We start from the raw sequence: 23,057 nt of genomic DNA on the forward strand, positions 1-23,057 counted from the left end.
TCCAATAGAAGAGAATGAGTAGAATTGTTCCTCAGGGGATCTATAGTGCACTATCTGATGCGATACTGTGGCTGACAGCTGCATGGTTACAATTTTATCTCTAATAGTTTCGATCTTGGAAGTAAAGTAGTTCATAAAGTCATTACTACTGTGCTGCTGGGCAATGTCTGCAGCTGCTAATGTTATATTTTTTTTTTGTTAATTTAACCACTGTATTGAATAAATACTTGGTTGTGTTTGTTTTCTTCTAAAAGAGATGTAAAGTAAGCAGATCTAGCAGTTTTTAAGGCTTTCCTGTAGGAGAGAGTATTTTCCCACCAAGCAATACAAAATACCTCTAATTTTGTTTTTCTCCAGCTCCGCTCCATTTTCTGGGCTGCTCTCTTTAGAGCACCTGGTCCAGTTCCTTAAGCTACAGGACTGTGTGCTGCAGGAGTTTGATAATAATATAAACACATGATCACAAAAATTCAAACTTCTTATTCGATTGCAGTATTAAACATAAATCAACAGCACTGTGTTTTAATGGTTAAAATAAATATCCCTCAGTTCCAAGAATCAAATCTTGACCTTTAATCAAATGCTCATATCTGACATTGTGTTTTATTTCTTCAGGAGTTTTTGGCTGAATCTGGTCAAAATCAGTTGGATGTTGTTCTGCCTAAACTACAGGACGTCACACGCTGCCTCAGCGATTTACTCTCATTCTCTGGGAAGGTTGGTATAAACCCTTCTTTCACTCTGATATATTATTGTTGTTGCTGAACTGATTGAAAAATGTGCCGTTCTCCAGACATTCCCATCCACCGGCTCCTCCAGTGCTCCTCCTGCTCCCGTGCCTCCTCAGGCCATCCACATACTGAAGGAGCAGAACCGGCTCCTCACACAGGTCTCTTTCTCTTTCTTTATCTCTCTCACACAGACACACACTCACTCACACTCTCACGCACACACACACACACATGCTTACACCCTCGCACGCACACACACACACGCACGCTCACACGCTCGCAAGCGCACACACACACTCACACTCACACTCTCTCTCTCTCGCACACACACACACACACACACACACACACACACACACACATGCTCGCTCGCGCGCGCACACACACACACATGCGCGCACACGCACACACATGCTCACATGCTCGCACGCACACACTTGCGCGCACACACACACTCACACTCACACTCTCTCTCGCACGCGCACACACACACCATAAATATCAAATATGACCGGTGGTTTTCAGTCTGGTACTGGGCATTCGCTTCTTTAAACGCCTGATTCAGATCGTCATCAGCTCATAAGGACAGAGATTCATGAACTGAAAAACCACTTACACATGCAAATATACAAGATTTAAAAAGGGTATAAAGCCTTTTGTTTTAATCTTGGTCTTCAAAACACTGAACTTTTTCAAATATTGAAGACATTTGACCTTTCTGTGCTGAATAGTTCCTTATTCCTTACACAAAGGCTTTAGCCCCAACTCTTATTAAAAGCACAGAGTTATCAAGTCACCAAGGTCTGTGGGCTTTCTTGACGATAGAGCACGTCTGGAAATAAACTATAGGAAAGTGTCTCTCTAGGGCCATGAATGAAGAACCCTGCTCTTCTGAACTTGTGGTTATGAATATGGTTTTGTGTTGAGGTGTGAATATAACTAAACATGACCTGCAGTCATAAAATGTGTAGATTAGGATGATGAAGCGCCATTTTCAATTTTTCTAGTTACAGTTTACAATCGCTAGGACACATTCAAAAGTCACTTTTTCAAAACTCTTCACACACTTCTCCTAACCAACTTTCAGCTTGGCACAGCAGTTCATTCCACATTCAAAATGCACAACAACTATCAAAACACTTCATACATGTCTCAGATCAGCTCATTCTTTCATAACACTAGCAAGGGTTGTCAGTTAACAAACACACTTGGTCATCTATAAAAGTAAGACCTAAAAAACGTTAACAACAGGTGACATTAAACAATGTATTCTTCTGTAAAAGAAGGACACCTACTTAGGACTACTGTTTACAGCAAAATATATGTTACAGGAATGAATTAGACATGATGCATTATGTTTCAATATTTATATTTTTTTCCTTTTTAAAGTTATTCCAAAATGCAAGAATTTGTATATACATTTGTATATACTGTATTGTAGGAATCCTAATCAACTCTACGTACTGCATTTGGCCACAGATTCTCATCCACATCACATCGTATGTCATCTAGGGCAATACACCTAGGAAAGAATATTTTGGCATGCCTGATCCATCCCTGGCAATCTTCTGCTGATACACTATATTGCCAGAAGTATTGGGACGCCCCCTTCTTTAGAACAGAAAAAGGCACTTCCAAAACTGTGGCAACGAAGATGGAAACATAATTCATTTATTTAAAAATTGTATTTCCATCTCTGTTGCAACAGTTTTGGAAGTGTCTAAAATGACTGTATCCATATGTACAAGTCATTGGTGTTTAGTGATGAATTGGCTGCACTCGCAGACCAGCCTCTCTCATTGAAAGACCATGATTTATTACATGATCAGTTATAGTTGCCCTGATCTCATCTGAGACTACAGCTCTTGATCTTCCTCTTATTCTTCTTCCACCACGCATACGTCTCCCTCTTGCTCTTTCAGCCACTTCTCTATGTCCGGCTTGGTCCATGTTTACATCACAATGCAAATTATTCAATGCAAATTCTTTTTATAGATGATAATGAAATTATGTAAAGGAGTAACACATGTAGGTCTTCAGCTACAAAAGGAATCACCTGTGGTTGGTCCAACGGTTTTGATAGCATTTCATTTTTCTTTTTCTAAATATATTTAAATGAAATATTATTGTACACTGTAAACCCCGATAAGTTAAGATAACTCAAAAAATTTGAGTTTATTACACTCACGTACATATAACCTATGAACTCAAAATTACTTATTTGAATAAATGTTTTTCTGTTTATTTTAAACTCAAATTTGATTGATCAGAAATTAAAAATACTTATATATATATATATATATATATATATATATATATATATATTTTTTTTTTTTTTTTTTTTTTTTTTATAAATACACAATACTTCATTTTTGTAACAAACAATTATTTTCATTAATTAAAATGAATTTAAAAAGCCTTTAAAAAAATTACCTCAACGTTAATATTAGCAAAATTTGATTTCTTAAACACTTGGAGAGAAGACAATTTCAAACTCCATATGCAAAAATATATTTTATTTTGCAGAACAAATAACCATTCAAACCTGATGCATTAACATCCATGCATAACTGACATTAACTATTTGAGAATAAAACAATATATAAAAAAGTAGAGAAATACCATATAAAAGTTAGCACATTTCAAAAAGGAATTTCAGAAGTGTTTACACTGTTGTCTTTTAAAAGAAATCAGAGTCATTGCACAAAGGGCACAGTTTTCTGAGCTCTGCATTACAACCTGAGCTCTGTAGAATGTAACTAGTATGTGCTAGTGGCTTTCAGTAATGCAATCCCATTAAATACCAAGTGAACAAAATCTGTGTTCTGGAAAGTTGTAACATTTAAGAAGTATTACAACAGACTATGACAATATTAGTCACAACAAATGAAATCAAAGTCAATAAATATTTATCAATAATAAATCTCTTTAAACAAACAATTTTTAGACAGCAATCTGGGTGCTAGTGTTTTCCAGGAATGCAATCCCAATGAATAATGAAATGAACGTAAAAATCTGTACGTCACTGACAATTTTCAAACCTTCAGCTCAGTGTTTAAATTGTGTAACGACATTAGTCAAAAAAATGGAAAAGAACAGAAAATACATTGTACTGAGCACATCCATTCCTCTTACTCCTTAATCAGGAGATCATTTTTTAGACTCAGCAACCTGGGTGCAAGTGGCTTTGAGTCTACCAAGCCTAGTAGGACTTTTTGGATGAAGTTGAAGGTGTGGGTCAGCTCTTTTGGATAGTCGAGATGTAATGCATATATCAAACCAAACATCAAAAGAAAAGCATCAGCCAACCTGCAAATGTCCCTCAGAACAATGTCACCTTCCAGCGCAATGGCAAACCCAGCAGGGTCAAACTGAACAGTGGAACTTGAGTCGCCATTCACCATGCTGACAAGAGCTACGGCTGAATCTGCAATGTCTGGCTCATCCACCTCTTCAGTCTGAAAAGCATGAGAGCTTCATGAGCATAAGCAGATAAATTATATTAAAATTAAAATGATGTATAAAACCTACATTCCACATCTTGAAAAACAAAGAGTCATCTTCACGCAAGTACACAGGGAGGCCTCGAAGTGCAGCTGTACGTCTGTTAATATCGTTTGGCTCCTGAAAAAAGACATCTGTGTTAGTGGTGCAAGAGAAAAGGGAAACAAATGGAGATAAAGGAACGATGACAGAGGGAAAGACATTTAAAACGAGAGAATTCAAACCCAGGTTTAAACTATTCACAGATAGCAGTGTCCGCTCATGAAGTAAAACTTATGCACATTAAACAATTAACTTATACTATAAATGTAATTAACATAAAATTTACCAGACGATCATAGGCACTAAAGATTCTTCTCAGTGCTTCTGCTGCCTTGCCAGTGCGGGCGGCCTTCTGCCTGTAAACGGCCAACAATTGAAGGGTATGTTTGTCCAGCTCTGCATAGAACTTGTTCTTCAAACTGATATTAGTAATTCTGTGGAATTCTGCAGCAATCTGAAAGAAAGCATACAAACACATAACATTAATGTTTAACAAGTAAACAACAGTAACACACACCCCCAAAAAAAAGAATATGGAATTGAAAAAAAATAACTGAGAAAATTACCTGAGATTCCAAACGAAGAGCAGGCCACTTTTCCAAAAATGACTTCACTGGTTGTGATGGGTTATCAACCACTATCTGTTTGCGACGCAGAGCAAAGGTACTTTGCATGAGTCTCTCTATCAGCCCATGGTTTCTTTCGGTCTTAGACACTTCCTCAATTATTTGCAATCTTTGTTTTTCCAAGCTTTCAGCATTCTCTCCTTTTGGAAAATTGGGTAGGTAGTTTACCTCAGCTCGACGAGCTTTTTTGATGTTTGAGTGAGGACACTCACTCTCTTGGTTACTTTGGCTTCTCTTTCCTGAGTTCACAGCCACCTCGTCACAACCAGATCTGCTGAGTTTTAAGCGATAGTTGCCCATCTTAAACTTTAAACTTGTCTTCCAGCCATACCAACCACATTGACTTCCTGGTTCTCTGAGGCAGGGGTGCTGAGAAACAAGAGCCTCAGCAGCTTTAGCTACTACTTTGTCGCTGGGGTAAGCCTTAAAGCTGTGCATTGCCTTGGCCATATTTTCAAGAATGTCATGTTTTTGGCCTTTTGTTAATTTCAAGAACTTTCCACTGTTTTCATAGACTGCATTTCCGGCTTCTAGCCTATACTTGACATCATATGAAAATCGAGGAACTGGGAACATGTCAGGCCAACTTTGCGAGCGTTCCGGGTTATAAGGAAGTATTTCGGTTGAGCTGGCTTCAATCTCAGATCTGTGTACTTTCAATACAGCCTTCTCCGGCAGTTCTGAAATGTCTGTTAGAAAGCAGAGTTCCCCCCCAAAGTCTGGGTCTTCATATTGGAGGCTGAAATCAAAATCAAGACGAGGTCTGAATTTCTCTTTAATCACTGTAATCAACTCTTCTACTGTACTTGGGCGTGTAGAAAGGGTCATCTTGTGGGCAATGTCAGGAGCAATGTAAACTCTCAGTACAAGTTTCTGGGATTCCACCATCTAGGAGATCAAAACAAGGTAAAGGACAAGTTAAACAAATAGTTTCAAACAAGATGTGCTGGACATCGATTTCCAGATCATGTAAAAATCTTTACCTTATTGTAATGGTAGAAATCGCTTTGGTGTCAACAGCAACTGGCCTTTTATGCTGTAGGCAGAAAGGGGGTATGTGTCACTCAAATCTGTTATTGTTTTAACAGACAAGTCACCCAAACACAAATTAAAGGCTCTTAGATGTTCAATATAATGGGACTTGTGCTCCCTGCACAGGAAGGCCACATGATCATTCACAAGGAGGATTGACTCAATTTTACAAAACTGAGGTAACCCTGCTTCAAATCCAGAAGGAACAAATTCCCCAGTAGAAATATTCATCCCATCAATGGTGATTGTAGATGCACAGTATATAGTGTTACTGTCAGTCTTCTGTTTAATATACTGTATTGCCACTTCAGGTAGTGTTGAAACTAAAACAGATGTCACAGTTGATGCCTGCAAATGTGGTTTGAAGAACCCTGGCGCACTTAGATGGTAAGCCATCATATGCTGGTGTCTGCTTGCCAGCGTCTTCAGCACATTTTTAAAGTTCTGTGTATCGTGCACAACCCGTTTGAAGAAGCGACGCTTGCCTTCAAAACGTATGGTCCATAAATGTACAAGAGGTCCAAAACATCTGATCAACTCAGGGTAATGTTCGATATAGTGATGCTTCGGCCGAAGCTTAAAAGCTGGAAATACTTCAAGAAGACCTTGCCTGTGGTCCCTAATTTTACTCTGTAGATACTGAATCATCTCTTCAGTAAATGTTGGAGACAGCACTAACTCCACAATGTATTTCAATTCCAATAGCACTGCCCATGCACCATCTCCCTCTGGTACTACATTGCCAACCATAAATGGAAGCAGCCGAAGCAATGCAGCATTTTCATGCCCATTACCACCTATTGTCATTTTTGTGGTATAAGTTTTGGAAATTGGTTTTGGTTTATTAACCTTATCTGTATGCTGATATGGGAACGATTCAATTTTCCTGTTCAAATAATCAAGTGTGAAGTGTTTCAGACGAATCATTTCCTGAATGCATAAAGCCAATTCTACTGGCACAATACCCTCAAGGAGGTCATGAAGAATATCGGGGGGGAAACCAGTGATGGGATGAAAATATTGCAGCTTTTGTTTCAAAACACAGTCTGCTTTCACACCACAGATACTTTCCCCAGTTCTACTTGAGACATTCTGGACATGCAGATCATGACTTACCTTAGTTCTCAGACTGAATTCACCCTCAGCAACTTCCTGCGATTTAAACTGGTCTTGAGTTGCCAGACAGAATCTGCACACATACTCAGAACGAAATGACTGTACAAAGCCTGCCAATCCGTGAGCTGCAAGATTATCTGCTGCAACAAAAAGAACAGTGCCTTTAACAGATTGACCAAGAGACTCAATGAACACACCATCTTGTTCTAGTGTACATATGTCTTGCATTAAAGGGCCAAGCACACTTTCATAGCCACATGTCTGGACATCAGGAACTTTACACAGCACTGCCAGCTGTATTACATGCAAAGCTGAACGGTATTTGCTAGGTAGATCAGCCAGTACCCAGTATACCGAACAGATTTTGTGTATTTTCCTTGAAGTACCTAATGGATTTGCAACTTCTATCTCATCGATGTAAAACAGCAATGGCAATTTAAACTCCTTAGATGCGGACAACAGCTTATTTTCTCGAAAATACAAACCATCTCGATGATTTGTGTATTGACTGGATTGTGAAGAATGTGATTCTTGAATTCTGACAAGTACATCAGTATGTTTAAACAACAACTGAATCATTGGAAGTATAGGGACGTAAACAGCTGTGCGCCCAGGTGCTACAACATACTGATACGGCATAACCACTGGGTAGTTACTTTCAATAGAGGTTTTTCGTTGCTTCTTTGAGGATAACTCTGCTCCTTTAGCAGTTGCACTGACAAAAACATTATTGTCCATAACAACGCTAACAATTTCATCAAGAGCAGCTACACTCACAGTATTGCAATGTCTCTGTAATACATCATTAACTGCTTCTCTCAGCAGAGGTCTCGACAAAGAAAACAGCTGACACAAATGTTCTACAATTTCCTGCGCAGCTGTATCTGAAATATGAAGTATAGCCTGCATCTTCAAAAACAGAGAGGCTAAATTGCGTTGTAGCTGCGCTTTTAATTGGCCTGTGTCACACTGTATATCATCAACAACATCCAATATGTCTGTACTCTCAGATTGAGCAGGATCCTCATACTGAGGCTCCACAGCTGCAGAACCGCCATCATCTGCAGCAACTACATCCTCAAAAAGATCCAAACAATCTAAATTAAATCAAATCAAATGTCCTCAAATCAAATGTCCTCTTAAATGATCAAATAGATTTTTCTCTGAAAAAGGTAGCTTGAAGCCACATAAAGGACATGTGTACACCAATTGGATTTCTTCACATGACTGTATCTTATCCTTCTCATTATGAAATCGTGACGCATGAATTTTTTGCGCATTAAATGAAACAAATGTGCAAATGCATGAGTCGTAGAGACATGGTAAAGGGCTAACCTGTGAAAAATGGCTATGATGCAAACCATAATGCCTAAGTAACCCTGCTCGGGTAGGTGAGGAGGAATCGCATAACCTGCACTTCCAATCCATCGCTCAAATCCAAATCATGAAAAAGACCACACATTGAAAATGAGAACACACTGAGCTATGCCAACTTCTGAAATCAGTTGGAGTTAAAGTTAGTCTTACAAATGTATCTCCAGCCCCAAATTCCAAAATGTAAGTTTTGTACATTTGCTCTGGTGTCAAACTTTAAACTGTGTAGAAAAAGACAACAAAAACATTAATAGTGAGGCAGAGACACGTCAAAGACATAGCGTTACAACAATTTCAGAATAGGGAACATTTGATTTAATTCTAAACATCTGCTAGGATTGAATTCGTGCATATATCGATACTGTCCCTATATTGTTTAAATTTAGTTAATCACACTACAAATAACATTGCAGTGTAAAGCGTATCTGATCGTTTTATTAGGTCTATTAGCTACATATGCAACAAGTAACTCGTTTCAGTTTGATGAATATACCATCACATTATGATGCAGAGTACTTGAAATATTTTCTAAAATGATTTTATAAAGTACTTACCAGATAATAGCTGATAAAAAAAACCTGCAGCAACCACAGAAGCAATGAAGATGATGAAAGATTCCACAGAACCACACTGAAGCGACGAATCCTGCGTGACTTGGCGGGTTTTCTGGTTTTCACGTTAACTGGTGACTTTTTGCGTGTAACTCCAGCAGTGTCCAATCGGCCGCAGATTCGTGAATTTTGCAAACTTGTTTAAAAAAAAAAAAAAGTAAAAGATATTAAAATGCTCGTTCAAGCGGATAAAGTCGCTCAGATAACTCGCAACAGTGGTTTTTAACAGCCATTTTGTAGGACGAGTTCGGATGGCAAAACAAGTATTTTAAAACTTTGTTAAATGCACTTTTGTGTTTACAATGAAATCACTTATCTTTGTTTTTACACCGAGAACATCACGTAGTAAGAACGATTATATTATTATCGATATTATTACTATGGACATAACCAATCTGAGGCCTATTGTTCACAGTTGGAGATAAAAGCAAAACTCACCAGTTAACGCAGGCTTCGAAGTTCAAATCCGAGCGCTCATTTTCAGATGAAAAATTAACAACAGAGTAAAACGAATTTACAAGTCATTTGTGTAAAACATTAAATAAACTGACATGGCATGATAGTCTACCTGTTGACTCGTTTTGTTTTGGAGAGATTTAACCTAGTATGTTTTAAAATAGGCAAATAAAGTGCACGGAGTAGAAACTCTTCTTTGTTTAATTGGAATATTGGAACGCAATAAAGCTCATTATCGCCACCAACAGGCGAAGATGAGGCTACGGTTATAAGATTAAGTCTGTTTTACTTATTTTATTTGAGTTTTTGGTAGTTAAAACGGCCAAAACGTTGAACACACCTAAAAGTTTAAAGTTGAATGAACTTTTTTGCAGTTTTGAGTGCAGTTTACTTATTAAAAATAAGTAGGTTATACTGTTCGGGAATACAGTGTAGAAATGCAGAAAATTGCTGTATTATTGTTTTGAACTCAAGTTTAACAATTTTGAAAAGAGTATGTAAACGTGTGCAAACTGGGCTGTAGGTACACAGAGTTTTGACAGTTGTTGTGTCGAAATGAGAAAAGAATTCATGGAATTTGAAAGAAGTAGTCAATGAATGCATGTGCCAAAGCAATGAAAAATGATCCACAGTTTAGCTCACACAGATTGCTGTTGTGCTCACTGTGTGAAGAGTTTTGAAAAAGTGACTTTAGTATTGAGAAATGTGTCCTAGCGATTGTAAAAAAAAAACTGTAATGACTGCAATCCTCTATATAAGTAGTTTTAAAAATAACAGACTTCATAGTTGAAACCTGATGATATTATATCATACAAACAGAATCTGTAATATTTCTTTTTTTTCCCCCCATAAAATGTATTTTTAACTTTTTTTATTTAATTTTTTTTAGAACTTTTCAGGTTTAAATGAAACTTTGAATAACAGATTTACTATGTGTGTGTGATGTTAGGGTATAATTGTTATAGTTTGCTCATCAATGTCATTGTTTAATATGCAAATTTTGAAGAACTCTGTACGCTTACTTGAAAATATCTGACATTTATAGCGAGAAAAAATTAAATAAGCCTTTTTACCTTTCCAGTGTTGCACCTCAAGCTGCATTATGAATGAATGAATGAGGTATTTATATAGTGCTTTGTGTATTTCTGTACACCCAATGCGCTTTACAATCATGTGGGGGATCACTCCCCAACCAGCACCAGGACCTCGGTTTAACGTCTCATCCGAAAGACCATATAGTGTCCCCACTATAGTGGCTCAACCCTGCTTGGCTTCAGTGGACAACCAGTCTTGGGCTGCAGGGTGATATGGCTGTGGCATTACATCTCAATAGACCTGATTAATGGCGGTTTTAACCTGCTCTGACAATTATGCCAGCTTTCCATATTATCAGCATGTGCCTTTGAAATAGTGTATTTGTCTGGAAAAAAAATGTTGCATAGGGGTCAAAGTTGCATTGTTAAAAGAAAATGAGTCACATTTTATTACATTCAGAAATAATGGACAAGACTGGTGAATGAAAAGCAAAGTTTACAACCATTATAAACACTATATACATGTCTAAGTTCCCCTCACTCACAACACTCTCAAATTTACCTGCATACAAAACAAGAATGAAAAATAAATTACATATTCATGTTTAACATTATAAACTCCAAGCCTAAACAAATGTAAGTGAAGCTGAATTGGTGAACTGTGTGTGGGAAATGTTTTATACAAATGAACTTGACATGCCTTACTTTGACTAACAAACACAAACTGAGATAAAACCGAAACCCAAGAGATAAAGCATTTCTGTACATACACGCAGACCACTAATGTCTAATTCATCAACAACATACTGATATTAACCCTCATTTACCAAATTTTAAAAAAACATAAGGAAAAATTCTGTTATTTTGGCAAAAAAAAAAAATATATATATATATATTTTATTCAATACTTTTTGAAACGTTCATTTGCCAGTTTAACAGCTCTAAATGTTCTCCTATAATGCCTGATGAGGTTAGAGACACCTGACAAGAGATCAGAGACCATTCCTTCATCCAGAATCACTCCAGACCCTTTAGATTCACAGCTCCATGTTGCTGCTTCTTCTCTTCAGGTCACTCATGTTCTACAGGGTTCAGGTCAGAGGACTGGAATGACCAGCAGAAGCTTGGTTTTGTGCTCAGTGACCCATTTTTGTGGTGTTCTCGAGGTTTGTGTTTGGATTATTGTACGGTTGGAAGACAAACATGGCCCATTATAAGATTTCTAACAGAGTCAGTCACTTATTGATTTTTTTTATCTGTTGGTATTTGATAGAATCCATGATGCCATGCGTCTAAACAAGATGTCCAGGACCTCCAGCTGAAATATAGGCCCACAACATCAAAAATACAGCAGTATATTTCATTGTACACACGGGGTACTTTTTATCCCTGTGTCCACCAAACCCATCTTGAGTGTTTGCTGCTAAAAAACTCATTTTTTAGTTTCATCTGACCATAGAAGCCAGTCCCATCTGAAGTTCCAGTCGTGTCTGATAACTGAATATGCTGGAGATTGTTTTTGGATTAGCGAGGAGAATTTTTCTCAAAACCCTCCCAAACAACATGTGCTGATGTAGCTGCTGTTTGACAATTTTTACATTTACATTTAGTCATTTTGCAGACGCTTTTATCCAAAGCGACTTACAATTTGGGGAATACATAAAGCGATTCATCTTGAAGAGGCAATACGACAAACGAAGTGCTTGTAACACCAAGTCTCAGGCATTGTTTAAATAAGTACAAGCTAGCAAGGGAAGGAATAAATAAGGAGAAGGAGTTTTTTTTTTTTTTTTTTTTTTTTATGTGTAGGGTGAAGTCAAGTAGTGTCGAAAGAGATGAGTTTTCAGCTGTTGCTTGAAGATTGACAGGGATCCAGCACTCCGAATATGGGTGGGAAGATCATTCCACCAGCCAGGAATGGTGACCGAGAATGTTCTGGAGAGTGATTTTGAGCCTCTTTGTGATGGTACCACGAGGCGTCGCTCACTAGCAGATCTCAGACTTCTGGAGGGGATGTAGATTCTTAATAGTGAGTGCATGTAGGCGGGTGCTGAGCCTGTGGTTGTTCTATAAGCAAGCATCAGTGTCTTGAACTTGATGCGAGCTGCGATTGGTAGCCAATGCAATGAGATAAGGAGAGGTGTAACATGGGCTCTTTTGGGTTCCTTGAAGACCGTGCCGCCGCATTCTGAATCATTTGTAGAGGTTTGACTGTGTTTGATGGAAGTCCAGCCAGAAGAGCATTGCAGTAGTCCAGCCTAGAAATGACAAGGGCCTGGACAAGAAGTTGTGCAGCATGCTCCATCAGAAAGGGCCTGATCTTTCTGATGTTGTGTAGTGCAAACCTGCAAGATCGAGCAGTCTTTGCAATGTGGTCTTTGAAGGTCAGCTGGTCATCAAAGATTACACCAAGATTTCTGACCGAAGTTGATGGGGTAATTGTTGATGAACCTAACTGGATCGTGATGTCATGCTGTAGAGTCGGAGCGGCGGGAAAGACAAGAAGCTCAGTCTTTGCCAGGTTGAGCTGAAGGTGATGTTCTTTCATCCATGCCGAGATGTCCGCCAGGCAACCTGAGATCCTTGCAGCTACCGTTGGATCATCTGGTTGAAAGGAGAGATAGAGCTGTGTGTCATCAGCATAGCAGTGGTAGGAGAATCCATGTGCCTGTATGATGGGACCCAGTGATGTAGTGTATGTGGAGAAGAGGAGGGTCCAAGAACCGATCCCTGAGGAACCCCAGTGACCAGTGTATGTGCTTTGGATACCTCCCCTCCCCAGGCCACCCTGAAAGACCTACCAGTGAGATAGGATTCAAACCAGCGAAGTGGAATTCCAGCGATGCCCAGTGATGAGAGAGTGGAGAGGAGTATCTGATGATTGACAGTGTCAAAAGCAGCAGATAGGTCCAGCAGAATGAGGACTGATGATTTGGAATGGGCTTTTGCAATTCGCAGGGCTTCAGTGACCGAGAGAAGCGCAGTCTCAGTTGAATGGCCACTCCTGAAACCTGACTGTTTAGCGTCCAGTTTGTTGTTCTGTGAAAGAAACAATGATACCTGGTTGAAGACAACACGTTCAAGTGTTTTCGCTATGAATGGAAGGAGAGAGACAGGTCTATAGTTTTCTATAAGAGAAGTGTTTAATGTAGGTTTTTTGAGCAGTGGGGTTACCCGAGCCTGCTTGAACGCAGTGGGGAAGATGCCTGTGAGGAGGGATGTGTTGTTGATGTGTGTGAGTGCCGGTAAGAGCATGGGAGAGATTGCTTGCAGAAGGTGCGAGGGGATTGGGTCAAGAGGACATGTTGTAGGATGGTTGGAGAGAAGTTTGGATACTTCAGCCTCCGTCAGGGGACGGAAGGAGAAGATGGGAGTTTTAGCAGTGGATGTGGTTGGTTGGGGGTCCTGTGTGCGTGGAGGTGAGAACTGATCCCTGATCGATCTAGTTTTGTCTGTAAAAAAAGTTGCAAAGTCATCAGCTATAATAGAAGTGGTGGGAGGTGGTGGAGGGGGACAGAGGAGAGAATTAAATGTTCTGAAGAGATTACGCATGTCTGGAGCGCTGTTGATCTTGTTGTGGAAATGTGAGGATTTGGCAGTGTGGACATCAGCAGAGAAAGATGAGAGCAGAGACTGATACCTACTCAGGTCCGACGGGTTGTTTGATTTGTGCCATTTTCTCTCTGCCGCTCTGAGTTTAGTCCGATGTTCACGAAGAACATCAGATAACCAGGGGTTAGAAGGGGCAGCCCGTGCTGACCTAGAGGAGAGAGGGCAAATGTCGTCTAGACCAGAAGTTAAGGTAGAGCATAAAGTTTCAGTAGCTGCGTTTACATCCAGAGATGAGAAATGGGTAGGTGAGGGAAGAGAGGATGATACTACAGAGGAAAGATGGGAGGGAGAAAGGGAGCGTAGGTTTCGTCTAAAAGTAACCGGTAGGGGGGTTGGTGGCACATGGGTGGCAAAATGTAGTGTAAATGTAATGAAGAAATGGTCCGAGATATGTAGCGGTTGTACCAGAATGTTATCTGCAGTACAATTGCGTGTGTAAATTAAATCAAGTTGGTTGCCTGATTTGTGCGTGCTAGTAGTGGTAAGGCGATTGAGATCAAATGAAGCTAGGAGTGAGTGGAAGTCTGTAGCATAAGGCTTGTCTAGGTGAATGTTGAAATCACCAAAGACTAAGAGTGGGGTGCCATCCTCCACGAAAGAGGACAACAACCCGTCCAGCTCCTCTAGGAAGGTGGCTAGAATTTGTCCAGGGGGACGGTAGATTACCACAATCTGTAGTTTTATCGGAGCTGATACAGTAATGGCATGACATTCAAATGAGTTGTAATTGCATAGAGTAGAGCGGGTTGAGTATTTCCAATTGTTTGAAACGAGCAGGCCAGTACCCTCACCCCGACCAACTTGACGCGAAGTGTGAGAGAAAGAGAAATTAGTAGAGAGAGCACTGGGGTTGCTGAGTCTTCTGGACGAATCCAGGTCTCAGTCAAGCCCAAGATGCTGAGAGTGGATTTTAAAGAAAAGGCAGAAATGAAGTCAGCTTTGTTGACGGCTGACTGACAATTCCAGAGACCCACCGAGAAAGCCAGAGGTGTAGTGGAAGATGTAGAGATAGGGCGTAGGTTAGCAGGATTACGTTGCCGTCTGCGAGTGATGTTAGAGCGTGGCTGAGAGAGAACCGGAATGTTTTGGAGACACATGATAGAGGTAGAAGGAAAGAGGATAGGAAAGCAGAGTGTGTGAGTAAGAAAAAAAGATACTTAAGAGTGTAGCTCGGTGTCGTTGCTCGGTTCAAGTCGCACAGGAAAAAGTCGCAGGTCTTTACACTCTCGGTCTTCACACGAGGAGGCTGAACACGAAGGCTGAACGCTTCCGCAGACGCTTCCGCGTCAGCGCACAGACCTCAAACAAATACACAGTCTAGAGTGAAAAAAAGCTGTAGTCGCTTTTAATTAGAACAACCACCAGCCAATCGCAGGGCAATGGCTCAAATCGAAACTAACACTTCGCACTTAAGTGCAGGAAATGAGTTTAAGCTAAAGGGGCAGTTATTATAATGACCAGTAAGTGCAATCAAAAATATAAACCACAACGAAAAAGCAGAATACAAATAGGTAGGAAACTAACTATTCTTTCCTAGCAGCAAGTAATTAATTTAAACAACAGAGCTAAGAACAAGTATCAAAACACTTACGCGCTGCCGTCCGTCTCTTCTGGTGACTAATCGCCTAATCGCCTTCTCCCTTTTTAAAAGGTTTTCTGACCCCGAGACTCAACTATTTTCTGCAATTCTCCAGCTGTGGTCCTCGGAGAGTCTTTAGCCACTCAAACTTTCCTTCTCACCGTGCATTAGGACGATATAGACACACGTCCTCTTCCAGGCAGTTTCCTAACATTTTATGTTGATTGGAAATTCTTAATTATTGCCCTGATGGTGGAAATGGGAATTTTCACTGCTCTAGCTCTTTTCTTAAAGCCACATCACTAATTTGTGAAGCTCAATTATCTTTTGCTGCACATCAGAAATATGTTCTTTGCTTTTTCTCATTGTGATGCATGATTAAGGGAATTTGGGCTTTGTTTTCCCTCCTATTTATATTTCTGTGAAACAGGAAGATGGCTGGATAATTTCATATTTCATAATCACCCTGGAGTGCTCAAAATTGTGACTATGAATGGGAATATACTTCAGAGACATTTACTCACAAGAATTTCTAGGGGTGCCAATAATTGTGTTCAACGTGTATTTGAGAAAAACATTTATTTCATAATGATATTCCCCCCCCCTATTTTAAATTCTTATCCAATGAAAGGTTAGAATTTTGTGCAATTTTTTTTTTTTTAAATAAAAGATCAAAAGGATTAACAATGCAGATTCATTTTCATATTTAGCAAGGGTGCCGATATTTTTGACCACGACTGTATGTATGTGTGTGTGTGTGTATATGTATATGTGTGTGTGTGTATGTGTATATATATGTATATATATGTATATGTATATGTATATGTGTATATATATATATATGTGTATATGTATATATATATGTATATATACACATATATATTAGGGATGTAACGATTCACTCAACTGAATTCGATTCGATTTGCGATTTTGATTTCACAATTCGATTCGATTCATGATTTTTTTTAAGAAAATGAGATTTAAGACAAATTATAAATTAAATATGTTCTTTTATTATTGCTTGGACAAAATGCTGCACGTTTCTTTGTGAAATTGAAATATAACACTATAATAATATACTAATATAGCACTTGCATATTATTGCTCTTTTGTTGGTTTTGATTGCTTCTATTGTCCTCATTTGTAAGTCACTTTGGATAAAAGCGTCTGCTAAATAACAAAATGTAAATATAATGTAAATGTAAATAACAACTAAACTGAAAGTTTAAAACAAGCCCCAAATCAAATAGAAACAGCAGACGAGCTGAATGAGACGCAGATTCACTCTCTGCCAGCAGGTGGCGCTTTAAGCGTTTCCTTGGTTTCCGCTGTAAACAAAGCTGCGCTGCACTTATGAACTTTAATATGCATTATACAGAGGCAAGATGAGAAGAAAAATACCATCTAAACTTTTCTAAAGACAGTAAGTTCCCCTCAGACATGCATTCATATAAACTACCCTAATTGAATCGCAATTTGTTTCGCATCTCAACCGATTTGAATCGTCACATATTTGAATCGATTTTCAACCGGCTCGCGGTTAATCGTTACATCCCTAATATATATATATATATATATATACTGTATATATACATACAGGTATACAGGTGCTGGTCATATAATTAGAATATCATCAAAAAGTTTATTTATTTCACTAATTCCATTCAAAAAGTGAAACTTGTATATTATATTCATTCATTACACACAGACTGATATATTTAAAATGTTTATTTCTTTCAATTTTGATGATTATAACTGACAACTAAGGAAAATCCCAAATTCAGTATCTCAGAAAATTAGAATATTTCTTAAGATCAATACAAAGAAAGGATTTTTAGGAATCTTGGCCAACTGAAAAGTATGAATATGAAAAGTATGAGCATGTACAGCACTCAATACTTAGTTGGGGCTCCTTTTGCCTGAATTACTGCAGCAATGCAGTGTGGCATGGAGTCGATCAGTCTGTGGCACTGCTCAGGTGTTATGAGAGCCCAGGTTGCTCTGATAGTGGCCTTCAGCTCTTCTGCATTGTTGGGTCTGGCATATCGCATCTTCCTCTTCACAATACCCCATAGATTTTCTATGGGGTTAAGGTCAGGCGAGTTTGCTGGCTAATTAAGAACGGGGATACCATGGTCCTTAAACCAAATACTGGTTGCTTTGGCACTGTGTGCAGGTGCCAAGTCCTGTTGGAAAATGAAATCTGCATCTCCATAAAGTTGGTCAGCAGCAGGAAGCATGAAGTGCTTGGCAAGTATACTTGCCAAGATGGCGGCGCGGTCAGACGCAGTGGCTTCTCCGGGTCCCAAAGACAGTGCTTTTATGTCTTTTAATGTCGTCTGTTCGTCTCCAAACAATGTCAATTTACCGCTAATTCATCGGGAGATCACTCCGGGATACATCTATGATCGCCAAAGCATACAAACACATACAAACACAAACTCTCGCCAGCGGCTACTGAGAAGCTACGAGGCCTTTGTTTACTGCTGGAGCCGGACCTCGAGACCGCGGCCTCGCCTACTGACGCTACCCGCACAAGGAGGCATCGCAAGCGGTGTGAGAGGACGGAAGCGCGGAGGTATACGAGCTAGGCTAAGGGCTAACCCCACAAGACCGGCTCTTCCAACACTCATGCTCTCAAACATTCGCTCTCTGGAAAACAAACTGGACTTAATTCAACTCAGTCGGTCTACACAGCATGAGGCAAGGGATTGTTGTGTGTCTGTTTTCACTGAAACATGGCTAGATGACAACATCCCGGACTCCGCCATTCAGCTACACGGGCTAACCTGCTACCGAGCAGACAGAGATTCGTCACTGTCTGGTAAGACTCGCGGCGGTGGCTTGTGTGTGTATATCAACAAAGAATGGTGTAACAATGCTGCGTTAGTATCAAAACACTGTTCATCACTGGTGGAGTTTATGTTTGTGAAGTGTCGACCGTTCTACCTGCCGCGGGAGTTCACGGCCATTGTTATTGTCGCGGTTTACATTCCCCCGTGTGCAAACGCTAAGGACGCGCTTCATGAACTGTACAGCGCCATCAGCGAACAACAAACAAATAACTCCGACGGCTTTTTCATCATAGCCGGTGACTTCAACCACGCAAACTTAAAGACAGTTTTGCCAAAGTTCTACCAACATGTTAACTTTGCAACAAGGGGAAAAAACACACTGGACATTATTTACACAACACAAAAAGAACGCATACAAAGCCGAACCCCGCCCCCACCTTGGGTACTTGGACCACATCTCTGTTATGCTAATCCCAGCATACAGACCACTTCTCAAACTTGCCAAACCGGTTCAAAAACAGATCATGGTATGGCCAGAAAATGCTACCTCAGCACTGCAGGACTGCTTCCAGGACACAGACTGGAACATGTTTAAAGAGGTGGCCACCTACAACAACCACACAGACCTGCAGGAGTACACTGAAACTGTGACTGCTTACATCAAAAAGTGCACTGATGATGTGACAGTCACCAAGACCATCACCACACGCGCCAACCAAAAGCCATGGATGACAGCAGAGGTTCGTGGGCTGCTAAAGACCAGAGATGAAGCTTTCAGATCAGGAGATAAAGCAGCCCTCAAAGCGGCAAGAGCCAATCTGTCCCGCAGCATCAAAAATGGAAAACGGTCATATGCTCAAAAAATCAACAATCACTTCACAGACAGCAGAGACACACTCTGTGGCAAGCCATTCAGACCATCACAGACTACAAGCCCCCGCCACAGGCCTGTGATGACGACACATCCCTCCCAGATACACTCAACCACTTTTATTCACGGTTTGAAATGCAGAATGACACACCTGCACAAAAACTGCCCACACCTCCCAACGACCAGGCGCTCTGTCTGTCTCCAGCCGACGTAAGGAAGACCCTAGGATCTCTAGGATCAACCCACGCAAGGCTGCGGGTCCCGACAACATACCGGGCCGTGTACTGAAAGACTGTGCTGTACAGCTGACAGATGTCCTAACAGATATCTTCAACACCTCGCTGAGCTAGGCAGTCGTCCCCACATGTCTCAAACCCACAACAATCTTACCGGTACCAAAGAAATCACCTGTGTCCTGTCTAAATGACTACCGTCCCATAGCACTGACTCCAATCATAATGAAGTGCTTTGAGAGGTTAGTCATGCACAACATCAAAACCAGCCTCCCCAACACACTCGATCCGCTCCAGTTTGCATACTGTCCAAACCGCTCTACGGACGATGCAATTTCCTCCACCCTCCACCTGGCTCTTACCCACCTAGAAAACAAAGACTCTTATGTTAGAATGCTGTTCATTGATTTCAGCTCAGCATTCAACACAATAATCCCACAACAGCTCATCAACAAACTAAACCTGCTGGGCCTTAACAACTCCCTCTGCAATTGGATTCTGGACTTTCTAACCGGAAGACCTCAGTCAGTCCGTGTCGGCCACAACACCTCGAGCACTACCACACTGAGCACAGGTGCCCCACAAGGCTGTGTGCTCAGCCCGCTGCTCTTCATGCTGCTGACCCATGACTGCACTGCCAAGTCCAGCTCCAACCACATCATCAAGTTCGCTGATGACACAACAGTGGTAGGTCTCATCAGCAACAACGATGAAACGCACTACAGAGAGGAAGTGGCACAGCTGGCTGAATGGTGTGGCACTAACAACCTGTCCCTCAATGTGAGTAAGACAAAGGAGGTTGTGATGGACTTCAGAAGGAACTCCGGTGATCACCCCCCACTGACCATCGACAGCTCGCCTGTGGAGAGAGTCAGCAGCACTAAATTCCTGGGGGTGCACATCACAGAGGATCTCACCTGGACCACCAACACCATGTCACTCTCCAAGAAGGCACAACAGCTCCTACACTTCCTCCGCCGGCTGAAAAGAGCAAGTCTCCCTCCACCCATCCTCACCACTTTCTACAGGGGCACCATTGAGAGTGTGCTGACCAGCTGCATCACTGTCTGGTACGGGAACTGTACCGCAGCAGACCGCAAGACCCTCCAGTGGACAGTGAACACAGCTGCAAGGATCATCGGTGCCCCTCTCCCCTCCATCCTGGACATTTTCCTCACACGATGCTCCAGCAAAGCCAATAGTATCGTGAAGGACTCCACACACCCTCCCACAGTCTCTTCCAGCTTCTACCATCAGGAAGACGGTGCGGAGCATCAGAGCCCGCTCTGCCAGACTGCTCAACAGCTTTTTCCCCCAGGCTGTGAGAGCCCTGAACTCAAATCACCCCGCCCCTCTCTGAAACCCCATACAAACCCCCTACCTCCTGAAACATGGACCATCTGAAACTTATGGAACTTTTTTTTTTTTTTTTTTTGTGTGTGCAAGCAAAGTGTGCTACACACAGGTGAGTGGGCCTGTACAAACCACCTGTAGTAGCACACTCTCCTCCTCTATGCGCACTAGTCACTTTTCACACACACTGCTGTGGGTATACATATCCCACAAAAGACTCAGTAATATACGTATGTTTACATGCTCATGCACTACAAATCATCCTGCACTGTTCCCCAGCCAGCTGCTGACTCACAATGTTTCTCTTCGCACATGTACAGTATTTATCTGAAGCACTCGTATAGTTTGTATTGTTTGTATTTTTTAGTTTATGTATAGATAAAACTTTTATTATATATATATATAGAGTATATTTATAGTCAAATCTATCAGTAGGATAGATATTTCGTTCCACTGTATGCCCCCGCATGTAGCGGAATGACAATAAAGCTCAACTTGACTTGACTTGAAAACTTCCTGGTATACGGCTGCGTTGACCTTGGACCTCAGAAAACACAGTGGACCAACACCAGCAGATGACATGGCACCCCAAACCATCACTGACTGTGGAAACTTTACACTGGACCTCAAGCAACGTGGATTGTGTGCCTCTCCTCTCTTCCTCCAGACTCTGGGACCCTGATTTCCAAAGGAAATACAAAATTTACTTTCATCAGAGAACATAACTTTGGACCACTCAGCAGCAGTCCAGTCCTTTTTGTCTTTAGCCCAGGCGAGACGCTTCTGACGCTGTGTGTTGTTCAAGAGTGGCTTGACACAAGGAATGCGACAGCTGAAACCCATGTCTTGCATACGTCTGTGCGTAGTGGTTCTTGAAGCACTGACTCCAGCTGCAGTACACTCTTTGTGAATCTCCCCCACATTTTTGAATGGGTTTTGTTTCACAATCCTCTCCAGGGTGCGGTTATCTCTATTGCTTGTACACTTTTTTTCTACCACATCTTTTCCTTCCCTTCGCCTCTTTATTAATGTGCTTGAACACAGAGCTCTGTGAACAGCCAGCCTCTTTTGCAATGACCTTTTGTGTCTTGTCCTCCTTGTGCAATGTGTCAATGGTCGTCTTTTGGACATCTGTCAAGTCAGCAGTCTTCCCCATGATTGTGTAGCCTACAGACCTAGACTGAAAGACCATTTAAAAGCCTTTGCAGGTGTTTTGAGTTAATTAGCTGATTAGAGTGTGGCACCAGGTGTCTTCAATATTGAACCTTTTCACAATATTCTAATTTTCTGAGATACTGAATTTGGGATTTTCCTTAGTTGTCAGTTATAATCATCAAAATTAAAAGAAAGAAACATTTGAAATATATCAGTCTGTGTGTAATGAATGAATATAATATAAAAGTTTAACTTTTTGAATGGAATTCAAAACGCGTTAATATTTTTTTTTAACGCAGATTAATCGTTTGATAAGGTTTGACCCCAACCTTCATCGCAGCGCGGAAGGTTATCTATCATTGTCTGATGAGGGTACAGCACCAGTGTTGCCAGAGTAACGGCACAAGTGGGCTATTTTGAAAATACAGTCGCAGGAAAAATTACAGAGCCGTGGGTTGCAGTTTTTTGGGCTACTTTTATAATGTACCGCGACTGCCCAAAGTGTATATAGACAAATAAAAATTAAAATAGATCCTTTTACTAATGTGTATTATACTTGGAATGTATCCCTGGCAACTTAAGAACGGAGAGGCGGCTGTAACATCAAACAACGTGAGTTTCAGCAGAGCATACATGTTAAGGCTTTTACACAGCAGAAATGAACATGACAACAGCCACTATAGATTATATAAGATAATAAACACACGATTACGATAGGATATGGTCTGTATGTGATTTTTTTTTTTTTTTTAGTTGAATGTGTACATCTGAAATGCTAATTTGTGCAGTGATATAAAAGGTTATAAATAGCATATTTTAACAACAGTAAACGACCAAATTCCACATATGATCGTAAAAGTAAGTTATTACAAATACTCGATGGTGGTGTGAAGTGAGTTCTGAGTAAAAGTGTACTATTAATCTCATAAATTG

General features: G+C 40.6%; 2 protein-coding genes across 6 annotated transcripts in view; one reads left to right on the forward strand and one right to left on the reverse strand.

Moving 5' to 3' along the window:
- The window catches only part of sapcd2 (suppressor APC domain containing 2), a 48,580-nt gene that overhangs the window by 21,718 nt on the left and 3,805 nt on the right, over positions 1 to 23,057 (forward strand). For 2 of the 4 annotated variants that reach the window (XM_058776850.1, XM_058776851.1), the window contains exons 5-6: positions 616 to 717; positions 794 to 889. In XM_058776850.1, the coding sequence (XP_058632833.1) occupies positions 616 to 717; positions 794 to 889 (198 nt within the window). Of the gene's footprint in view, positions 1 to 615; positions 718 to 793; positions 890 to 23,057 lie in introns of those variants that run through there. The other 2 variants (XM_058776852.1, XM_058776853.1) reach the window with 1 other exon arrangement.
- On the reverse strand, positions 3,373 to 9,711 carry LOC131541233 (uncharacterized). Of its 2 annotated transcripts, XM_058776848.1 has the most exons (8): positions 9,475 to 9,711; positions 8,980 to 9,172; positions 7,052 to 7,191; positions 5,887 to 5,939; positions 4,844 to 5,791; positions 4,564 to 4,731; positions 4,263 to 4,355; positions 3,373 to 4,189 (listed from the first exon to the last, which is right to left on the reverse strand). In XM_058776848.1, the coding sequence occupies exons 5-8, from the start codon at positions 5,789 to 5,791 to the stop codon at positions 3,863 to 3,865; spliced, it is 1,536 nt and encodes a 511-aa protein (XP_058632831.1). In that variant the 5' UTR covers positions 5,887 to 5,939; positions 7,052 to 7,191; positions 8,980 to 9,172; positions 9,475 to 9,711; the 3' UTR covers positions 3,373 to 3,862. The 2 variants fall into 2 exon arrangements, with proteins under 2 accessions (XP_058632831.1, XP_058632832.1); XM_058776849.1 differs by having other exon boundaries at positions 7,052 to 7,188; positions 8,980 to 9,711.

This window comes from Onychostoma macrolepis, chromosome 05, assembly GCF_012432095.1.
Source record: "Onychostoma macrolepis isolate SWU-2019 chromosome 05, ASM1243209v1, whole genome shotgun sequence".
NCBI lineage: Eukaryota > Metazoa > Chordata > Actinopteri > Cypriniformes > Cyprinidae > Onychostoma > Onychostoma macrolepis.